Source organism: Oncorhynchus clarkii, chromosome 16 (genome assembly GCF_045791955.1).
Source record: "Oncorhynchus clarkii lewisi isolate Uvic-CL-2024 chromosome 16, UVic_Ocla_1.0, whole genome shotgun sequence".
NCBI classification, from domain to species: domain Eukaryota; kingdom Metazoa; phylum Chordata; class Actinopteri; order Salmoniformes; family Salmonidae; genus Oncorhynchus; species Oncorhynchus clarkii.
Window position 1 is genome coordinate 23,395,082 of NC_092162.1, and position 19,093 is coordinate 23,414,174.

The 19,093-nt window shown below is 39.7% G+C and overlaps 1 protein-coding gene across 1 annotated transcript in view; it reads left to right on the forward strand.

Moving 5' to 3' along the window:
- The window catches only part of LOC139368220 (zinc finger protein 385C-like), a 130,926-nt gene that overhangs the window by 43,909 nt on the left and 67,924 nt on the right, over nucleotides 1-19,093 (forward strand). The window contains exons 2-3 of the mRNA XM_071106880.1: nucleotides 9,466-9,614; nucleotides 15,192-15,315. Coding sequence (XP_070962981.1) covers nucleotides 9,466-9,614; nucleotides 15,192-15,315 — 273 coding nt within the window. The remainder of the gene's footprint in view (nucleotides 1-9,465; nucleotides 9,615-15,191; nucleotides 15,316-19,093) is intronic.

Here is a 19,093-nt window from a genome sequence, read left to right on the forward strand (position 1 = left end):
ATTGGACCGTTAACAGCTGATCTAGGGACAGATATTGTTTGGCTCATACTGGTACGAATATGGGCTAGGTTAGGGAAATAGCATTATTCCGTTGACCAATGTGTGGTCTATGCACATGTCTAAGTTAGGGTGAGGACATTTCAATCCAAAATAAAAGTTTGTCAGATGTTTTCATACTTTAAAAGTAGTGATCTGATAAGACAAATCCACTTTTGTAGAGCCATCCATATGCCAAAGTATATAGTTATCCCTGTTTCTGACCCCACTCTCTGAGGGTTTCTCATGGGGAGTGGGATATGCAAAAAACACATTTCCTATTCACACATGCACGTGTGAAATAGGACAAATGTAAGCACCAACCTAATTATCTTATTTTATATTATAGCTACTGTAGTAGGTAGGGTTGCACATTTTGGGGAATATTCAGAGGTGGAAACATTACTTGGGAATTAACAGGAATATACGGGAATTAATGGGAATATATGAGAATTTACGGAAATATATGCAAATTAATATTAATACCATTTAAATGTGAATGTTTTTTGCATTGGATATACAGTTGCTTGGAAGTTTACATACACTGAGGTTGGAGTCATTAAAACTCGTTTTTCAACCACTCCACAAATTTCTTGTTAACAAACTATAGTTTTGGCAAGTCGGTTAGGACATCTACTTTGTGCATGGCACAAGTCATTTTTCCAACAATTGTTCACAGACAGATTATTTCACTTACAATTCACTGTATCACAATTCCAGTGGGTCAGAAGTTTGCATACACTAAGTTGACTGCCTTTAAACAGCTTGGAAAATTCCAGAAAATTATGTCATGGCTTTAGAACCTTCTGATAGGCTAATTGACATAATTTGAGTCAATTGGAGGTGTACCTGTGGATGTATTTCAAGGCCTACCTTCAAACTCAGTGCCTCTTTGCCTGACGTCATGGGAAAATCCAAAGAAATCAGCCAAGACCTCAGAAACACAATGGTAGACCTCCACAAGTTTGATTCATCCTTGGGAGCAATTTCCAAACGCCTGAAAGTACCACGTTCATCTGTACAAACAATAGTACGCAAGTATAAACACCATGGGAACACGCTGCTGTCATACCGCTCAGGAAGGAGACGCGTTCTGTCTCCTAGAGATGTACGTACTTTGGTGCAAAAAGTGAAACTCAATCCCAGAACAACAGCAAAGGACCTTGTGAAGATGCTGGAGGAAACAGGTACAAAATCATCTATATCCACAGTTAAACAAGTCCTATATCGACATAACCTGAAAGGCCGCTCAGCAAGAAAGAAACCACTGCTCCAAAATCACCATAAAGAAGCCAGACTACGGTTTGCAACTGCACATGGGGACAAAGATCATACTTTTTGGAGAAATGTCCTCTGGTCTAATGAAACGAAAATAGAACTGTTTGGCCATAATGACCATCATTATGTTTGGAGGAAAAACAAGCCGAAGAACACCATCCCAACCGTGAAGCACGGGGGTGGCAGCATCATGTTGTGGGGGTGCTTTGCTGTAGCAGAGACTGGTGCACTTCACAAACTAGATGGCGTCATGAGAACGGAAAATTCTGTGGATATATTGAAGCAACATCTGAAGACATCAGTCAGGAAGTTAAAGCTTGGTCGCAAATGGGTCTTCCAAACGGACAATGACCCCAAGCATACTTCCAAAGTTGTGGCAAAATGGCTTAAGGACAACAAAGTCAAGATATTGGAGTGGACAACACAAAGCCCTAACCTCAATCCTATAGCAAATTTGTGGGCAGAACTGAAAAAACGTGTGCGAGCAAGGAGGCCTACAAACCCTACTCAGTTACACCAGCTCTGTCAGGAGGAATGGGCCGAAATTCACCCAACTTATTGTGGAAAACTTGTGGAAGGCTACCTGAAACGTTTGACCCAAGTTAAACAATTTAAAGGCAATGCTACCAAATACTAATTGAGTGTATGTAAACTTCTGACCCACTGGGAATGTGATGAAAGAAATAAAAACTGAAATAAGTAATTCTCTCTACAATTATTCTGACATTTCACATTCTTTAAACAAAGTGGTGATCCTAACTGACCTAAGACATAATTTTTTTACTAGGATTAAATGTCAGGAATTGTGAAAAACTGAGTTTAAATGTATTTGGCTAAGGTGTATGTAAACTTCCGACTTCAACTGTACACATAGAGAAGACGCGCTCAGAGTAGACACACACAATACGCACACACACACTCAACCCTGCTCCTTCTCTAGTTTCCCAGCTGCCAGCTGATCTGGGAACAGCATTCTGTCACCATCTTTATGAGAGGCAGCGAGAGAGAGAGAGGGAGGGAGGGAGGGAGGGAGGGAGAGAGAGAGAGGGAGGAAGGAAGGGAGAGAGAGAAAGTACATGTGGGGCATAAACCATCCTTTACGGCCTGCTTTTATGTGCCTGTCTGAGACGCATCATGGTTTTATTCTCTTTCCCCACTCGGGACAGACTGATGAGTGCTAGTATTTACAGGGTAGAGATATGCTGGGCCATCATCTGGGGGTCGTCTACTGTATATAGTGATGGGCACATAGCCTCATACTGTGTGTGTGGTGCTGGGTACAAAGCCTGTTTTTAAGCTAATTTCTCATTTTGCCATGGAGCAGAGAAAACATTTTATAGTTTGTATGTGTATAATTGCAGGAAATTAGTTTTTAAACATTTTCTCTCAGCCCCAGGGCAAAATGTGTATAATTACAGGAAATTAGCTTTGAAACAGACATTTTACACTTTTTGCAATGGGGCTGAAAGAAAATTATAAGTTTTAAAACAAATTTCCTGCAATGAAATACATTTTGCCAAGGCTTGGGCCATGTTCTTATGCGATCTGAGTGACTCAAACATGACAAAATCAAAGGGGGACACATGCCAGCAGTGGTGTGCCGCTGCTAAATGCATTTAGGGGAAACACTGCATAGCCTTGTGTCTGGTGCTGGAAACCTAGCCTCATGTGTATGGTGCTGGATACATAGCCTTGTGTGTGTGTCATACTGGCTGGCTGTACCAGACAAACTGTTAGTGTGTTTCTACTCAGCCACTGTTGGCAGTTTGAGTCACACTCTGTCACCAGGAGATCAGCCAATGATTGGCAACCTCTAATGGGCTGCCTCGAGGGAAATCCAAAAATGTTACCGGTAACTTTCGAAATCATCAAAAAGTTTCAAGGACTTTAGGTCATTTTCATAACATGCCAAATATTAAATAATAATATAATTTTTTTAATTATGAAAAATAGAATGACAGAGCAGCAAAACATTATTCTAAATATAGCCTAACCCATCAACTTAGTGAATACCGTTGGTGTTTAATTTGAGGGTTTCAGCATGGAACATCCTTTATATTTTTACATGCTTTTATTTATTTTACTATGTCAATATGTCTTTGTTGTAAGTGTTTTGATGCAGTTGTGAAAAAAGTACATCTTTGGAGTTAATTGCAAATTCTGTCATTGTTGATAAAAAAAATGTTTCTTAATTAATTACCCTTACAAAGTATCACATAAAAAAAATCACATTCCAGCAACATAGCACCCTGCATCCCACTGCTGATTTGCATCTGAAGCTAAATGGGGACGGTCCTAGTTGGTCCCTGGATGGGAGCCCAGATGTAGCTGTAAGTCCTGTAAGGAATATAGTATATGCATATGATTAGTATGTGTGGATAGAAAACACTCTGAAGTTTCTAAAACTGGTTAAATCACGGCTGTGACTATAACAGATCGTGTGTTTCATCGAAAAGCGCAAGAAAAACTGCTCTCTGAAAGCTAAAAATAATTTCCATGCGTCACTTTCATGGGTTGTTAAAAGGGCACAAAATTAATTATGGACCTGCATGCAATTCCTACAGATTCCACACGATGTCGCCATTGTCGTCATTTTCCGGGGAGTTTTTTGTTGGTAAATCCAACTAACTGGATTCAATTTCTTCCGGTCTCCACCAGGATGTTTTGAAGTGCACATTTTCAGCCATTGATTTGAAGACGAGGAGCTATTGAATACACATCGCCCTGTAATCATTTTGATAGATTATAAACGTTTACTAATACCTAAAGTTGGATTACAAAAGTATTTCAAAGTGTTTTGTGAAAGTTTATCGTCGACTTTTTTAATTTAAAAAAATGACGCTGCGTTTTAAAACAATGTTTTTTTCTGAATTACACAGCTTCCATAGAAAGCTATTTTGGGTATATATGGACCGATTTAATCGAAAAAAAGACCCAATAGTGATGTTTATGGGGCATATAGGAGTGCCAAGAAAGAAGCTCGTCAAAGGTAATGAATGTTTTATATTTTATTTCTGCGTTTTGTGTAGCGCCGGCTACGCTAAATCTTTGTTTACGTCGCATTCAGGCATTTTGGGGTGTTGCATGCTATCAGATAATAGCTTCTCATGCTTTCGCCGAAAAGCATTTTAAAAATCTGACTTGTTGGCTAGATTCACAACGAGTGTAGCTTTAATTCAATACCCTGCATGTGTATTTTGATGAACGTTTGAGTTTTAACGAGTACATTTAGCATTTAGCGTAGCGCATTTGCATTTCCAGGTGCCTACTTGAGACATCTGCGTCTCAAGTAGGAGCAAGAAGTTAAAGGTGTTTAAAGCGGCAGTTTCTTATTGAAACATTAACAAAGAGGACTCCCCGCCCCAGGTTTTGTAAAAAGCTGAGGGATGGGCTGGAGAAATATAACCACTCTCAAATCCATAGACTACGCAATGGATGCAAAGACTGACCATCCATGATACAAAAAATATAGTTTTAACCATATTTTAACAGTGGTTATTTACATTTACTTTGTTTTTCAAACATTGGAGTTAAAAAAGCTTATATTATGAGTTCTGATGGGGTATAACAGTTGAACTAAGCTCATGAGGCATTTATACGTTATGTTCTTCAAGAATCAATGGGTACATATCATGAATTTCAGAATGATGTAGCAACTAAGGATAGCCCCTTTAACAGGCAGTGGCCATCAAACAGCAAAACGATGTCGCTATTTGAACGTGATCCATTATCCTGCTCCAGAAAATGTATTCTGTCCACTGTTCTGCAAATGTCCCGCAAAATGTTTTCCTTGACCCACATTTTGGCTTTTTAGATGTGGTCACCTTAATTCCACCGGTATAAACATTGTTACTGCAACATGTTAACACCATCTTTTCACATGTGAGGAGAAAAGTATTATTTCACCTCACATGTGAGGTGAGTCTCAGCACACTCGGGATCGATGCACAATTCAATTGATTTAGGCTGAGCTTTCGGTCGTCAGACCTCCTCAAGTGAAACTGCAAACTTGCAAACTTTACCCTTTTGTAAGAGTCGGCTATTTTCTCTTGAACCCTACAGTACTATAGGTCTGTCTATAAACTAGATAGACTCATGGACAATATGGACACAGATGTATATATATACTGCAAAGTTACCATAATTATCTGTAAATTTGGTAATTAACAGATTTTTTTATATATATATATATACATATTATATATGTATATATATGTATTTATGTATTTTTTTTGTAATTTTTACATTTTAAAATATATTTTATATTAATACTTTTAAAAAAAGTTATTCAAGAATAAATTACCAAGATTTTCATAGATTTACAAAAATCTATTAATGACCAAATTTCCAGAAAATTATGGTAACTTTGCGGTAGTTTTGCAACCCTAATTGTGCTGGAGAAACGGGCGGTAGCTGGCTCTTATGTACGCTACTGTGTGTGCATGTACTTGCTTGTGAATGATTGTGTGTGTGGGGGTGATTGTATGAGTACACTTGCTTGCATGTGTGTTTTTGGTAGACACCGCAGTCAATAGAACATGCTCTGGGTGGCACAGCTGGCCCTCTCCTGTGCCAATCACTGATCCCACTTTAGAGCCACCCATTGCTCAACGTTCACTCACTACAGGGCAGGCACTACCCAACTACCCACACAGGTGCCAGGCAAAGAGAGTGGACAACCATTGCCAGGGGAAACTCTGCCAAATCTTAACCAAACTGTCCGAAAACCACTTTGTTAAGTGGTTTGTGGTGTTCAGATGGGTTGGTCCTCATTCTAAAAGCCTCCTGTGTATTATTATATGCAGGTTTTCATTCGAACTGATCCCATAATGATAACTTACTATCTGAGCTGCTGAGTTAATGGTTATGTGGATGGGACTGCCATATTTGTGTCCACATATTCAAGGCTATGTAACGGTCCAGTTATTTCCCCGAAAGCTACAAATTAGCTTTTTAAGCATGTTGTCAAAGCTAGCTAGCAACACCCTCCCTCCGCCGATTTGCATAAAAGTGGGATTTTCTGATCTCTGGTCGCCGAGCTCATACTCTCCAACTGTTAAGTCGCTTAATGTATCCTTGTGTCTCCTCCCCCCATTGAAAATGAATGGTTTCCAGTTGTGAGTTTGCTAGAGGTAATGCTTTCTGGTTTTAAATGGGACACTTTTTAATACAATATAATATATGGCATTAAGCAGACGCTTCTATCCAAAGTGACTTAGAGTCATGCGTGCATACATGATTATGTATGGGTGGCTGAGTGGGAATTGAACCCACATCCCTTGCAAGCTCCATGCGCTACCAACTAAACCACATGTTCTACCAACTGAACCACACAAGACTACTTCTTAGAATGAATGATTCATGCAGGGCTAAAATACAATGCAGTGTTTACCCTGCCGTTGTATAGGGCTCTGTTCCCTCTGCCTAAAATGGATTGGCTTCAATTGGTTTCAATTGAACATTTTGGTTAAGGTCCTAGATGCTGATTTGGGGGCCTTTGTGCCCCGTCCTGGAAAATAATCTAACACTTCCATAAGGCTATTCAGCTTACTCATACAGTAAGTGCCAGCACGGCGACCTAATAGAAACATCTAGGCTACCCTAGTTGTCACACAACCTTTCACAAGCCTCTCTTTATCATTCATTTTCATTCCATGACTTAGCTTCTTTCATAATATTCCTTCACTCGTTTCATGAGTACAGTGAATTTTAGCTGAGCTTCAAGTACAACCTCCACAACTGTAACGAGTGCGCTGAGAGTCGGGAAGCAAGTTCAGGGAGTGAGTGCTTTAATAAATAAAAGAAACAATGAACACGAAACACAAACAACGCACTGACATGAAAACAGAGTCAATAACACCTGAGGAAAGAACCAAGGGGAGTGACAGATATAGGGAAGATAATCAAGGAGGTGAGTCCAGGTGAGTGTCATGAGGCGCAGGTGCGCGAGACGATGGTGACAGGTGTGCGGGAGAGGGAGTATACGTGACAACAACTAAATCATTATCATGTTAGTTATGGCGCTATTATCGTTTGAAAAGCATAAAGCAAAATATTAGTATTTGTATTTATTATGGATCTCCATTAGTTCCTGCCAAGGCATCAGCTACTCTTCCTGGGATTTTTAAAACAGAGTTGAATATCTTCCATCCCACCTCTTTTTAGTTCCACAATAATTAGTGCTGTAGTACATTAAGTACATTAAGGCTATGTGAATTAACAGAGTTCTTTTTGACCAAATTAAATGTTCAAACTAGCTTACAAGCCCCTTCAAAATCTTTAGTCGCACATGTACTATCTCTGATCAACTTATCGTAAACCAACATTGCAGCATTACAGTACCGACTACCGAGTCGAGACACTGCAAGATAATAATCATCTTTCGGCTTATTTCTAATAGATCAGATACTAAATATTATTCCTCAGACGAACAAACCAGGAATAGCTTTCCGTTGATAGCACGTTAAGTAACACCTGTTATAGCCCCCTGATTACACAAGATTGACAGACAGCAAAGATGTGGAGCGTATGTTATGAAATTAAATCAAGCTTGGTACAAATGTCGCAGAGTCATCTGCGTATACTCTGATCACCATATCTCAAACCAACATCGCACCATGGATTGTAAACTGTCATGGTCAAAACATATTGATGCAACAGTAGCTAAGATGGGGAGTCTGTCCATAATAAAGCGCTGCTCTGCCTTCTTAACAACGCTATCATCAAGGCAGGTCCTACAGGCCCTGGAATTGTCGCACCAGGACTACTGTCCAGTCGTGTGGTCAGGTGCCACAAAGAGGGATTACAATTGGCCCAGAACAGGGCGGCACAGCTGGCCCTTAAATGTACACGGATAGCTAATATTCATAATATGCATGTCAATTTCTCCTGGCTCAATGTAGAGGGAGAGATTGATTTCATCACTACTTGTATTTGTGAGAGGTATTGACAGGTTGAACTACTAGCACACAGGTCAGACATCCATGCATACCCCGCAAGACATGCCACCAGAGGTCTCTTCACAGTCCCCAAGTCCAGAACAGATTATGAGAGGCGCACAGTACTAGTACACAGTACAGGCGCATGACTACAAGAAACTCTATTCCACATCAAGTAACTCACGCAAGCAGTAAAATCTGATTTAAAAAACAAGTAAAATTGCACCTTATGGACAGCGGGGACTTTGAAGAGACACACACACGGGGGACAGACACATGCATACACACACACACGATAACATACTTACTATACACACATGTACACATGGACTTTGTGTTGTAGATATGTGGTAGGATAGTAGCGGCCTAAGGGCACACAATTTATGTGTTATGAAATCTGTTGTGAAATGAATTGTAATGTTTTTAAAATTGTGCTGGGATGGAACAAATGACTGCACATCCAATTGCTCTCCAGGGCTGGAGATGGATTGTTGAGAAGTAATGGAGAGGTTGTGAGATTTCCTCTTCAACTTCCCGCCATAAAGATGAACTGTGCACTTCTGCCCCCTTGTGGTTGTTCTGGAAATATTCACAGTAAGGCTTTAGAAGCATTGTGTGGCCCACTTTTGAGTTCAATTACCATCGTGCCCCCTACTCTCCCCCACCACTTCAATCTATATAAAACTCCATCGAATGTAAACACATTTTAAGAGCCGTTTAGTTGTTGCACAAGACTGCTCCTTTTAGAAATGATTCATTGCATGGGGCAGTATAGCATTTTGTAAGAATTTGTGTATATGCATATAAGGCACATATACTTTTCTTTATTTTATCAACAAAATATTAAACAAGTACCTGATATAGTAAGAAAATATATACATTTGTGCATTATTAAATTGAGATTTGAAAATAAATCATCCCTGAATTCTCTCCAAAATGCCTGAACTCCATTCATTATGTTGTCCATGCCAGGGCAATGTTTTATGCGCTATAATTCAGTCAATATCTGATGGATTTGAACAAATGTAAACGTTTGAAGTGTCTTTATCCATTGCCCAACTGTTACACTTATCAGTATTGTATTTGAACCTTTTAACAATTTCGACGACCATTGCTGCAATAAAGGAATCTTAATCTGGTTGATGCTAAAATCGATGTTGTGTTTCAGTCTTAACTGATCATAATTTATTTACCTTTGGTTGAACTCTCCCAGGGATGAAGAGGCCCAGGAGCCCCGGGCTGCTGGAGAATGTCCTCCTGCCGAAGGCCGAGGAAGAGGAGGAGGATGAAGAAGAGGAGCGAGCCGCCCCTGGGCGGAGGCCTAAGCGGGAGAGGAGACAGAGCAGTGTGACTCTGTGTGAGGTGTGTGATATCCATAGGAAAAATAAGTACATGTCCGGCTCTGTGTGTGTGTCTGCGTGCGCACCTTTGTGTGTGTGTGCGGGTGTGTGTACGCCGGTGTGTACGATACAGGAATGATACTTTTAGTTTAAAACGATTCGGTGCGATTTGGTATAATTAGTGGAATGATTCAATACGATTCGATTTGATTTGATGTGCTAACATTTTTTGCAGGAACATATTCATTTTCCATTTTAAATTCAAATCTGATACTGATTGAGCTCAGGAGCTGGGCCTTCAGAAAGTATTCATACTCCTTGACTTAATTCACATTTGGCTGTGTTACAACCTGACTTCAAAATGGATTAAATAAATATAAATTCTCACCCATCTACACACGATACATATATATTTCATTTATCCTAAAAACTCCTTAGTCCATGCCGATGACAAGCATACCCATAACATGATGCAGCCACCACACCACAATGCTTGAAAATATGAAGAGTGGTACTCAGTGATGTGTTGTGTTGGATTTGCCCCAAACATAACACTTAGTATTCAAGACTAAGTTCATTTCTTTGCCACATTTTTGCAGTTTTACTTTTGTGCCTAGTTGCAAACAGGATGCATGTTGTTGAATATTTTTATTCTGTACAGGCTTCCTTCTTTTCACTCTGTCATTTAGATTAATATTGTAGAATAACTACAATGTTGTTGATCCATTCTCAATTTTATCCTATCACAGCCATTAAACTCTGTAACTGTTTTAAAGTCACCATTGGCCTCATGGTGAAATTCCTGAGCGGTTTCCTTCCTCGCTGGCAACTGAGTTAGGAAGGACGCCTGTATCTTTGTAGTGGCAACTGGGTTTATTGATACATCATCCAAAGTGTAATTAATAACTTCACCATGCTCAAAGGGATATTCAGTGTCTGCTTTTTTTTACCCATCTACGAATCACATAATGGGCCTCCCGGGTGGCGCAGTGGTTAAGGGCGCTGTACTGCAGCGCCAGCTGTGCCATCAGAGACTCTGGGTTCGCGCCCAGGCTCTGTCGTAACCGGAAGGTCCATGGGGCGACGCACAATTGGCCTAGCGTCGTCCGGGTTAGGGAGGGCTTTGCGCACCAGCGACTCCTGTGGCGGGCCGGGCGCAGTGCGCGCTAACCAAGGTTGCCAGGTGCACGGTGTTTCCTCCGGCACATTGGTGCGGCTGGGTTGGATGCGCGCTGTGTTAAGAAGCAGTGCGGCTAGGTTGGGTTGTGTATCGGAGGACGCATGACTTTCAACCTTCGTCTCTCCCGAGCCCGTACGGGAGTTGTAGCGATGAGACAAGATAGTAGCTACTACAACAATTGGACACCACGAAATTGTGGAGAAAAAGGAGTAAAAAAAAACATAATAAAAAATAAAAAATAAAAAACATAACAAGTCACATAATAAGTTGCATGGATTCTGTGTGCAATAATGATGTTTTACATTATTTTTGAATGACTGGGTTGTGTCATTGTACCCCACAAATACAATTATCTGTAAGGTCCCACAGTTGAACAGTGAATTTCAAATACAGATTCAACTCCAAAGATTCTCTTTGCGAAGCATTGGAGAACCTTTGGGGTTGAATCTGTATTTGTAAAAAATAAAAATAAATACAGGTGTGTAGCCACCTGAACTAAGCCATAGGGCAGACAGCATCTACCACTATCAGATAAGAGGGGGCAATTTATGCATTTTGTCCCCCCCCCCCCACTTTTTATCTGAAATTCCAATCACCCACTGATTAACCTGTCATTTTAGCAGATAAAACGTGTTTTGAGCTAGTAATGTATCAATATTTATCTTTAGAAATTAGCAATGGCATAACCAGTTAATATAACTGCGTTTGGGATTTCACCCCCGTCTCAAAAGAAAATGATTTTGACCGTTTGGAGCTGTGTGAAGTTTGGTGTTTTTGACAGCAACTATGTGAGTTTATTACAGTATTATGTGCAATTATTGTGTCTAATATTCTATGTAGAACCCTTACCTTTTAACAACTCTTGTGTGGTCTGTGAGCTTCATAGAACAAAACAGATGTGCATGTTCATGAGAGTCTCAGCTTTTCATGGTATGGTCATTATAGTTTGACAAACCGTTTAGACTTAACAGACATTTGTGAGAAGAACCTTTTTCGGGATTCGCCCTTGTCTCACAACACAGTTGTAGTTCAGCCCTCATCAATCGCACAGGCTAATTGGTTGGTATTGGCAGATGCAGAATAAATATACAAAATTCAATGCAAAAAAATATGTCTCTAATAGAGGTCGACCGATTATGATCTTTCAACGCAGATACCGATACTGATTATTGAAGGACCCAAAAAAGACGATTCCGATTAATCGGACAATTTTTTACATTTATTTGTAATAATGACAATTACAACAGTACTGAATGAACACTTATTTTAACTTAATATAATACATCAATAAAATCAATTTAGCCTCAAATAAATAATGAAACATGTTCAATTTGGTTTAAATAATGCAAAAACAAAGTGTTGGAGAAGAAAGTAAAAGTGCAATATGTGCCATGTAAGAAAGCTAACGTTTAAGTTCCTTGCTCAGAACATGAGAACATATGAAAGCTGGTGGTTCCTTTTAACATGAGTCTTCAATATTCCAAGGTAAGAGGTTTTAGGTTGTAGTTATTATAAGAATTATAGGACTATTTCTCTCTATACCATTTGCATTTCATATATCTTTGACTATTGGATGTTCTTATAGGCACTTTAGTATTGCCAGTGTAACAGTAAAGCTTCTGTCCCCCTCCTCGCCCCTACCTGGGCTCGAACCAGGAACACATCGACAACAGCCACCCTCGAAGCAGCGTTACCCATCGCTCCACAAAAGCCATGGCCCTTGCAGAGCAAGGGGAATAACTACTCCAAGTCTCAGAGCGAGTGACGTTTGAAATGCTATTAGCGTGCACCCCGCTAACTAGCTAGCCATTTCACATTGGTTACACCAGCCTAATCTTGGGAGTTGATAGGCTTGAAGTCATAAACAGCAGAGCTGCTGGCAAAACGCACTAAAGTGCTGTTTGAATGAATGCTTACGAGCCTGCTGGTGCCTACCGTCGCTCAGTCAGACTGCTCTATCAAATCATAGACTTAGTTATAACATAATAACACACAGAAATACGAGACTTAGGTCATTAATATGGTTGAATCCGGAAACTATAATCTCGAAAACAAGACGTTTATTCTTTCAGTGAAATGGTTCTTCTGTTGCAGTCATGCGCAGTGTTCTTGGTTGGTCATCAATCGACAAGATAATTGAAAAAAACATGCTTATCTTATTTGATAATATACATCATTTAAAACGGCCAAGTTCTATTCACAATGGTATTCAGTTGGTAAGAGACAGACATTCCGTAAATACTAGCAATAGATCCACCATCTATGCGTTATCCAGACAGAAAAAAGAAATGGGCAAAAGAACATTTCGATTTAGAGCAATAAAGAAATTGAATAAATTAACTGAGCAAACTAGAAACCTTTCAATATATAAGTTTAAACATTATTTAAAAACAATTTAAATATAGTATATAGAAATGTTGTGGGACTATAGTAGATGAAGAATCAATATTTTTTTAGATTGAGTATTTATTGGGTCATTATGCTAGTGTATTATGTATGTTTGTAATAGTGTGTTATATGTGAAAGTGTGTTTGTATTATAAATTGTATTTTAATGTTAAGGACTCTTGGAAGATTAGTCCAAATGGGGACTAAAAGAGATCCTAATAAAATCAAATCAAATACGGAACCGTTCCGTATTTTATCTAACGTGTGGCATCCATAAGTCTAAATATTCCTGTTTCATTGCACAACCTTCAATGTTATGTCATAATTTCTTAAAATTCTGGCAAATTAGGCGGCCCAAACTGCTGCATATACCCTGACTCTGCGTGCAATGAACGCAAGAGAAGTGACACAATTTCACCTGGTTAATATTGCCTGCTAACCTGGATTTCTTTTAGCTAAATATGCAGGTTTAAAAATATACTTCTGTGTATTGATTTTAAGAAAGGCATTTTCTTGTTTTTTCGCGAATACACACCGCATCGATTATATGCAACGCAGGACACGCTAGATAAACTAGTAATATCGTCAACCATGTGTAGTTAACTAGTGATTATGATTGATTGATTGATTGTTTTTTATAAGATAAGTTTAATGCTAGCTAGCAACTTACCTTGGCTTACTGCATTTGCGTAACAGGCAGGCTCCTCGTGGAGTGCAATGAAAGGCAGGTGGTTAGAGTGTTGGACTAGTTAACTGTAAGGTTGCAAGATTGAATCCCCTGAGCTGACAAGGTAAAAATCTGTCGTTCTGCCCCTGAACAAGGCAGTTAACCCACCGTTCATAGGCCGTCATTGAAAATAAGAATGTGTTCTTAACTGACTTGCCTAGTTAAATAAGGATTAAATAAAGGTGTAAAAAAAAAATTGGCCAAATCGGTGCAAAACTACCAAAACTATTTCTTATGCTAAACCTGGCAGTCGAAGAGCCCCAATCAGCAGTTAGATGTGCAATCAGCAAGATGTGAGTTGTTTTCACTTTGGTAGCCTACACAATTTTCTACAGCGCATTGACTAACAATGATCCAGCAAATTACATTGGTTGTCACCCAACTAATAAAGCCAATAATTTGACATTGCGAAAGCCATTTTACAAGCATTTGAATACTGAAGATGTTCGAATATTAGGTCAGGGAAAGGCTCTTTTTGGCGCGAGCAGCTGCGTTCTGTAAGCACAGTTGTTTTCTGACTTGGACATCAATGACTGTCATATGCATTTACACATTTGCGTGCTTAGTTCGATAGCTACTGAAGGAGAGGACGCATCAATTCAGTCACAAAAACATAGAGCTATTTTCAGCAGAGGGAAATACAATTCTATGAGAAAAAACATTAGCGACCGGCGGTTCGAAACGCTTGAATCGATTTTCTGATTGATTCATGCTACATTTTGTTTGGTTTGGGCTGGGGACATTTTGTTAGTCTCCACAAGGTCAAAATGCTATTTCTAGGGGTTTAGGGTTAAGATTAGAATTTGTGTTAGGGTTAGAATTACGTTTAGGGTTAGTTTTAGGGTTAGGGTTAAGGTTAGGTTTTTGGGTTAAAGTTAGGGTTAGGTTTTTGGGTTAAGGTTAGGGTAAGAGTATGGGTTAGGGTTAGGCTTAGGGTTAGAGGTTAGGGAAAATAGGATTTTGAATGGGACTGAATTGTGTGTGCCCACATGGTTAGCTGTACAAGACTGTGTGTGTGTGTGTGTGTGTGTGTGTGTGTGTGTGTGTGTGTGTGTGTGTGTGTGTGTGTGTGTGTGTGTGTGTGTGTGTGTGACAGCGGGGAGCCATGCAGTAGCCTACCTGCTGGGAGCACCATAGTGAACAGACATGACCTACATTTTTTTGTAATGTTGTTTTTTTGTCCAGCCTCTGTGTCAAGGTGGATACAAACCACAGAATTAAATATCACATATCATTCTAATAGTATTAAAAGTACAGTGTACATGGAATGTATGTCTATGTGTAAAACCATCTTTCTTTTCCAAGGTGTGTAACATCCAGCTTAATTCATTGGCCCAGGCCCAGATCCACTACAACGGCAAGACTCACCAAAGAAGGCTTCGCCAGTTCAATCTCGCCAAGGCCTCCAATGCCACGCACACACACACAGGTACTGGACACACACACATACACACATTTCAGTGGTCTAGCGTGCATCTAGGTTGGTGCTCCTCAAATATGTGTGTGACTGTGTATATGCATAAGTGTGTGTGTGTGTGTGTGTGTGTGTGTGTGTGTGTGTGTGTGTGTGTGTGTGCATACTATGACCTTGCTTCTTTGGGGAAGAGCACTCGAGTCTCGGTCACTTTAAATTAGACCAAAGACAACTGCACCCTAGAAACACTGGGTAAAAAACAACAAGGGAAAACAATATATAACTTATCTTTGAGATAGATAAATATGCAAAATAAATGTGTAGGTTGGCTCACTGCAAGTAAAAATCCTAAAAAGAACAAGTATTTGACGTAAAATAAAAGGCAATTTATACTTCAAATTGCTGACTCACCGACAGCAAAAAGAGGTGTTTTCGCGGTAGCTTATTTCTTATTTACGTCATATTCCAAATTCTGTTTCTGTGACAAGCTATTAATTAACTGAAATCATCTCCCTGTGTCGCTCAGTCAGCCATACTGGGTACGTTCACATGCACACAGTAATGGAATTATTGTAAATAGCCAGATTAATATAATAGTTTACATGCTTTGCAAGAAGAACAATTTCCCTAAATAAACCTGTTTACATGGACACGTGAAATCATGCTACAGATGGGACTTTGATAAATGCAGAAAATTGTCAATAAAAATAAACGTTCTACCACAGCGACCATGTTATTTTTGGGAAGCCTATTTGATTCTGAGTCTGGACATATAAAGTTTGTATGTGAAAACAATTAGCATACTTTCAGTTTTTACGAACTCACTTCACTTGCGGATAAGATTGAGGCTTGCCCTGCTGGTGTTAGCACATGTGCAGATCAAATGCACTGCTGGAACTCACACTAAGGCATTAATGTGTCTTAATAATTTGAAAGATTGCTCAGAAAACCGGCATATGCTTACTTAGATTATAACCGATTAAGATAAGCACAGTAAGGTGTTTACATGATTAATACCATACTCGGCCTACTGCCATAATCAGTTTAATATGTAGCTATTAGTGTGCATGTGAACATACATTACCGGTCAAAACCTTTGAACACCTACTCATTCAAGGGTTTTTATTTATTTTTACTATTTTCTACATTGTATAATAATAGTGAAGACCTCAACACTATGAAATAACCCATATGGAGTCATGTAGTAACCAAAAAAAGTGTTAAACAAATCTAAATCTATTTTATATTTGATATTCTTCAAATAGCCAGCCTTAGCCTTGATGACAGTTTTGCCCACTATTAGTATTCTCTCAACCAGCTTCACCTGGTTCCCACATATGCTGAGCACTTGTTGGCTGCTTTTCCTTTACTCTGCAGTTCGTCTCATCCCAAACCATCTCAATTTGGTTGAGGTCTGGGGATTGTGGAGGCCAGGTCATCTGATGTAGCACTCCATCACTCTCCTTCTTGGTCAAATAGCCCTTACACACCCTGGAGGTGTGTTGGGTCATTGTCCTGTTGAAAAACAAATTATAGTCCCACTAAGCTCAAACCAGATGGGATGGCGTATCGGTACAGAATGCTGTGGTAGCCATGCTGGTTAAGTGTGCCTTGAGTTCTGAATAAATCACAGACAGTGTCACTAGCAAAGCACCCCCACACCATAACACCACCTCCTCCATGCTTTACAGTGGGAAATATACATGCAGAGATCATCCATTCATCCACACTGTGTCTCACAAAGACACGGCGGTTGGAACCAAAAATCTCCCATTTGGACTTGGTCTTTTACCAAATAGGGATATCTTCTGTATACCACCCCTATCTAGTCACAATACAACTGGTTGGCTCATACGCATTAATAAGGAAAGAAATTCCACAAATAAACTTTTAAGAAGGCACATCTGTTAATTAAAATGCATTCTAGGTGAATAACTCCTGAAGCTGATTGAGAGAATGCCAAGAGTGTGCAAAGCTGTCATCAAGGCAAAGGCTGGCTATTTGAATATTCTCAAATATAAAATGTATTTGTTTAACACTTTTTTGGTTTCTACATGATTCCATATGTGTTATTTCATAGTTTTGGTGTATTCACTATAATTCTACAATGTAGAAAATAGTAAAAAATAAAGAAAAACCCTTGAGTGTGTAAGTGTTCTAAAACTTTTGACCGGTAGTGTACTCACTGACCATCTCAACCAATCAGCAAGCAGAGAACATGTTAACTGCCTAGTGAGGCAATTGACAAACAGTGATGTCTAGTACAGGGGTGTATTCACTAGGACCCAAACGGAAGCAAACGGGGCAAAATGGAGAGGGACCTACCGGAACGAGAATCTCTAGTTTTAGTTGCAAACTGATTTCTGTTGCAAAATGTTTTGTTACGGTTTGCTACGGTGTGCACTAATTAATAGGTTTTGATGTGCCTATTGGACTGCTTATGAAGCTATAAATTATAAACTCTCACAATGCATTGCGTCACATGACCCCTTGCAGTAGTGATTACGATAATGATTGTGGTAAGCCACCCCTGCCTTCTTGGATCATCATCAGTAGTGTTTTATGTAACTGTAGCAAATTGCATTGGATATTTTTAGACACCGGTTTAATGTCTAAGGCTCCATTGCCAAAGGCATTGCACAGGTAATATCTTTCACAATGTAAATCTGTGTGTGTGTGCGTGCGTATGCGGGTGTGTGTTGGCTAAGTGTGTTATAGTACGGAGATTCTTGTAGCAGTTAAAGACCTCCACATATTTAGAAAACACTGAATCTCTCCTTTTGAAGTCAGACGGTTTGTCATAGTCGTGCATCTCGCTTCCAGAATGGCTCTTTACCCTCCAGGTAAAAGTTAACCTTCCACACAGACCTAGGATCAGCTCACCTGCCCAAAACCTTACCTTAACCATTAGGTGTGAAAATGTTGAACTGCTCTTCTTATCATGATCTGTGGCAACTTTGTCCAGGAGTCAATAGGAGACAGGATGAAGAAGCCTATATAGATGCTAATCTGATCAGCTTTGCATTACCCCCTAATGATTAGGGTTGATATAAGGGTAGATTAAGCTGATCCTAGACCTATTCCTAAGGAATGAGATGGATCCCAGGGAAGGGGCTCCATCCAGTAGGTTCCTCAGTCCTGGGGAAGAGCAGCAGATATACTCATTCATTCCCAGGCTCCTGCCTTCCTCTGGCGCCTGACTCTTGTTCCGCTTCCCACACCTGAGCCTGCCCTACCACCGTAAGCTTCCCACTTGACTGGACAGTGGACATCTCTCCCCTCGTTCCCAAGACTCACATGAGCTTATTCTCAGTGGCAGATGGTTTGTCTGTGTGTCTGTGAGAGTGAATGTGTGTGTGCTCTCTAAGCATTTTACTGCAGTGGGCTAAATCAGGCTTAGACAAGAGTGTTTCTTGGTAGTCTTAAACAAATCTACTTTGAGACAAAAATATACACCTCACACACATGGTTATGGGCTTAAATAAAGAAGACACCTGTACCATGTCAGGTAGAATTGAAATGTATTCAAGTTTACGTCCAAATATTACACTTAATATACATCACATAAGACTTTGACATAGAAACACCGGATTTTCAGTGTGTTTTTGAAATAATGTTTATTAATTATGAAAAATATGAATAACTTTCCACCCATGAGGCCACTAGAGGGCCATTTGGTCATTTGACTGCAGGGTACTAATCATTTCCGCCAGACTGCTCTGCGAGTTTGCTTAGATTTGTGCAGACACACACCTTCAGGTGACCTGAAAAAGCCCATAATCATCTTTGCTCT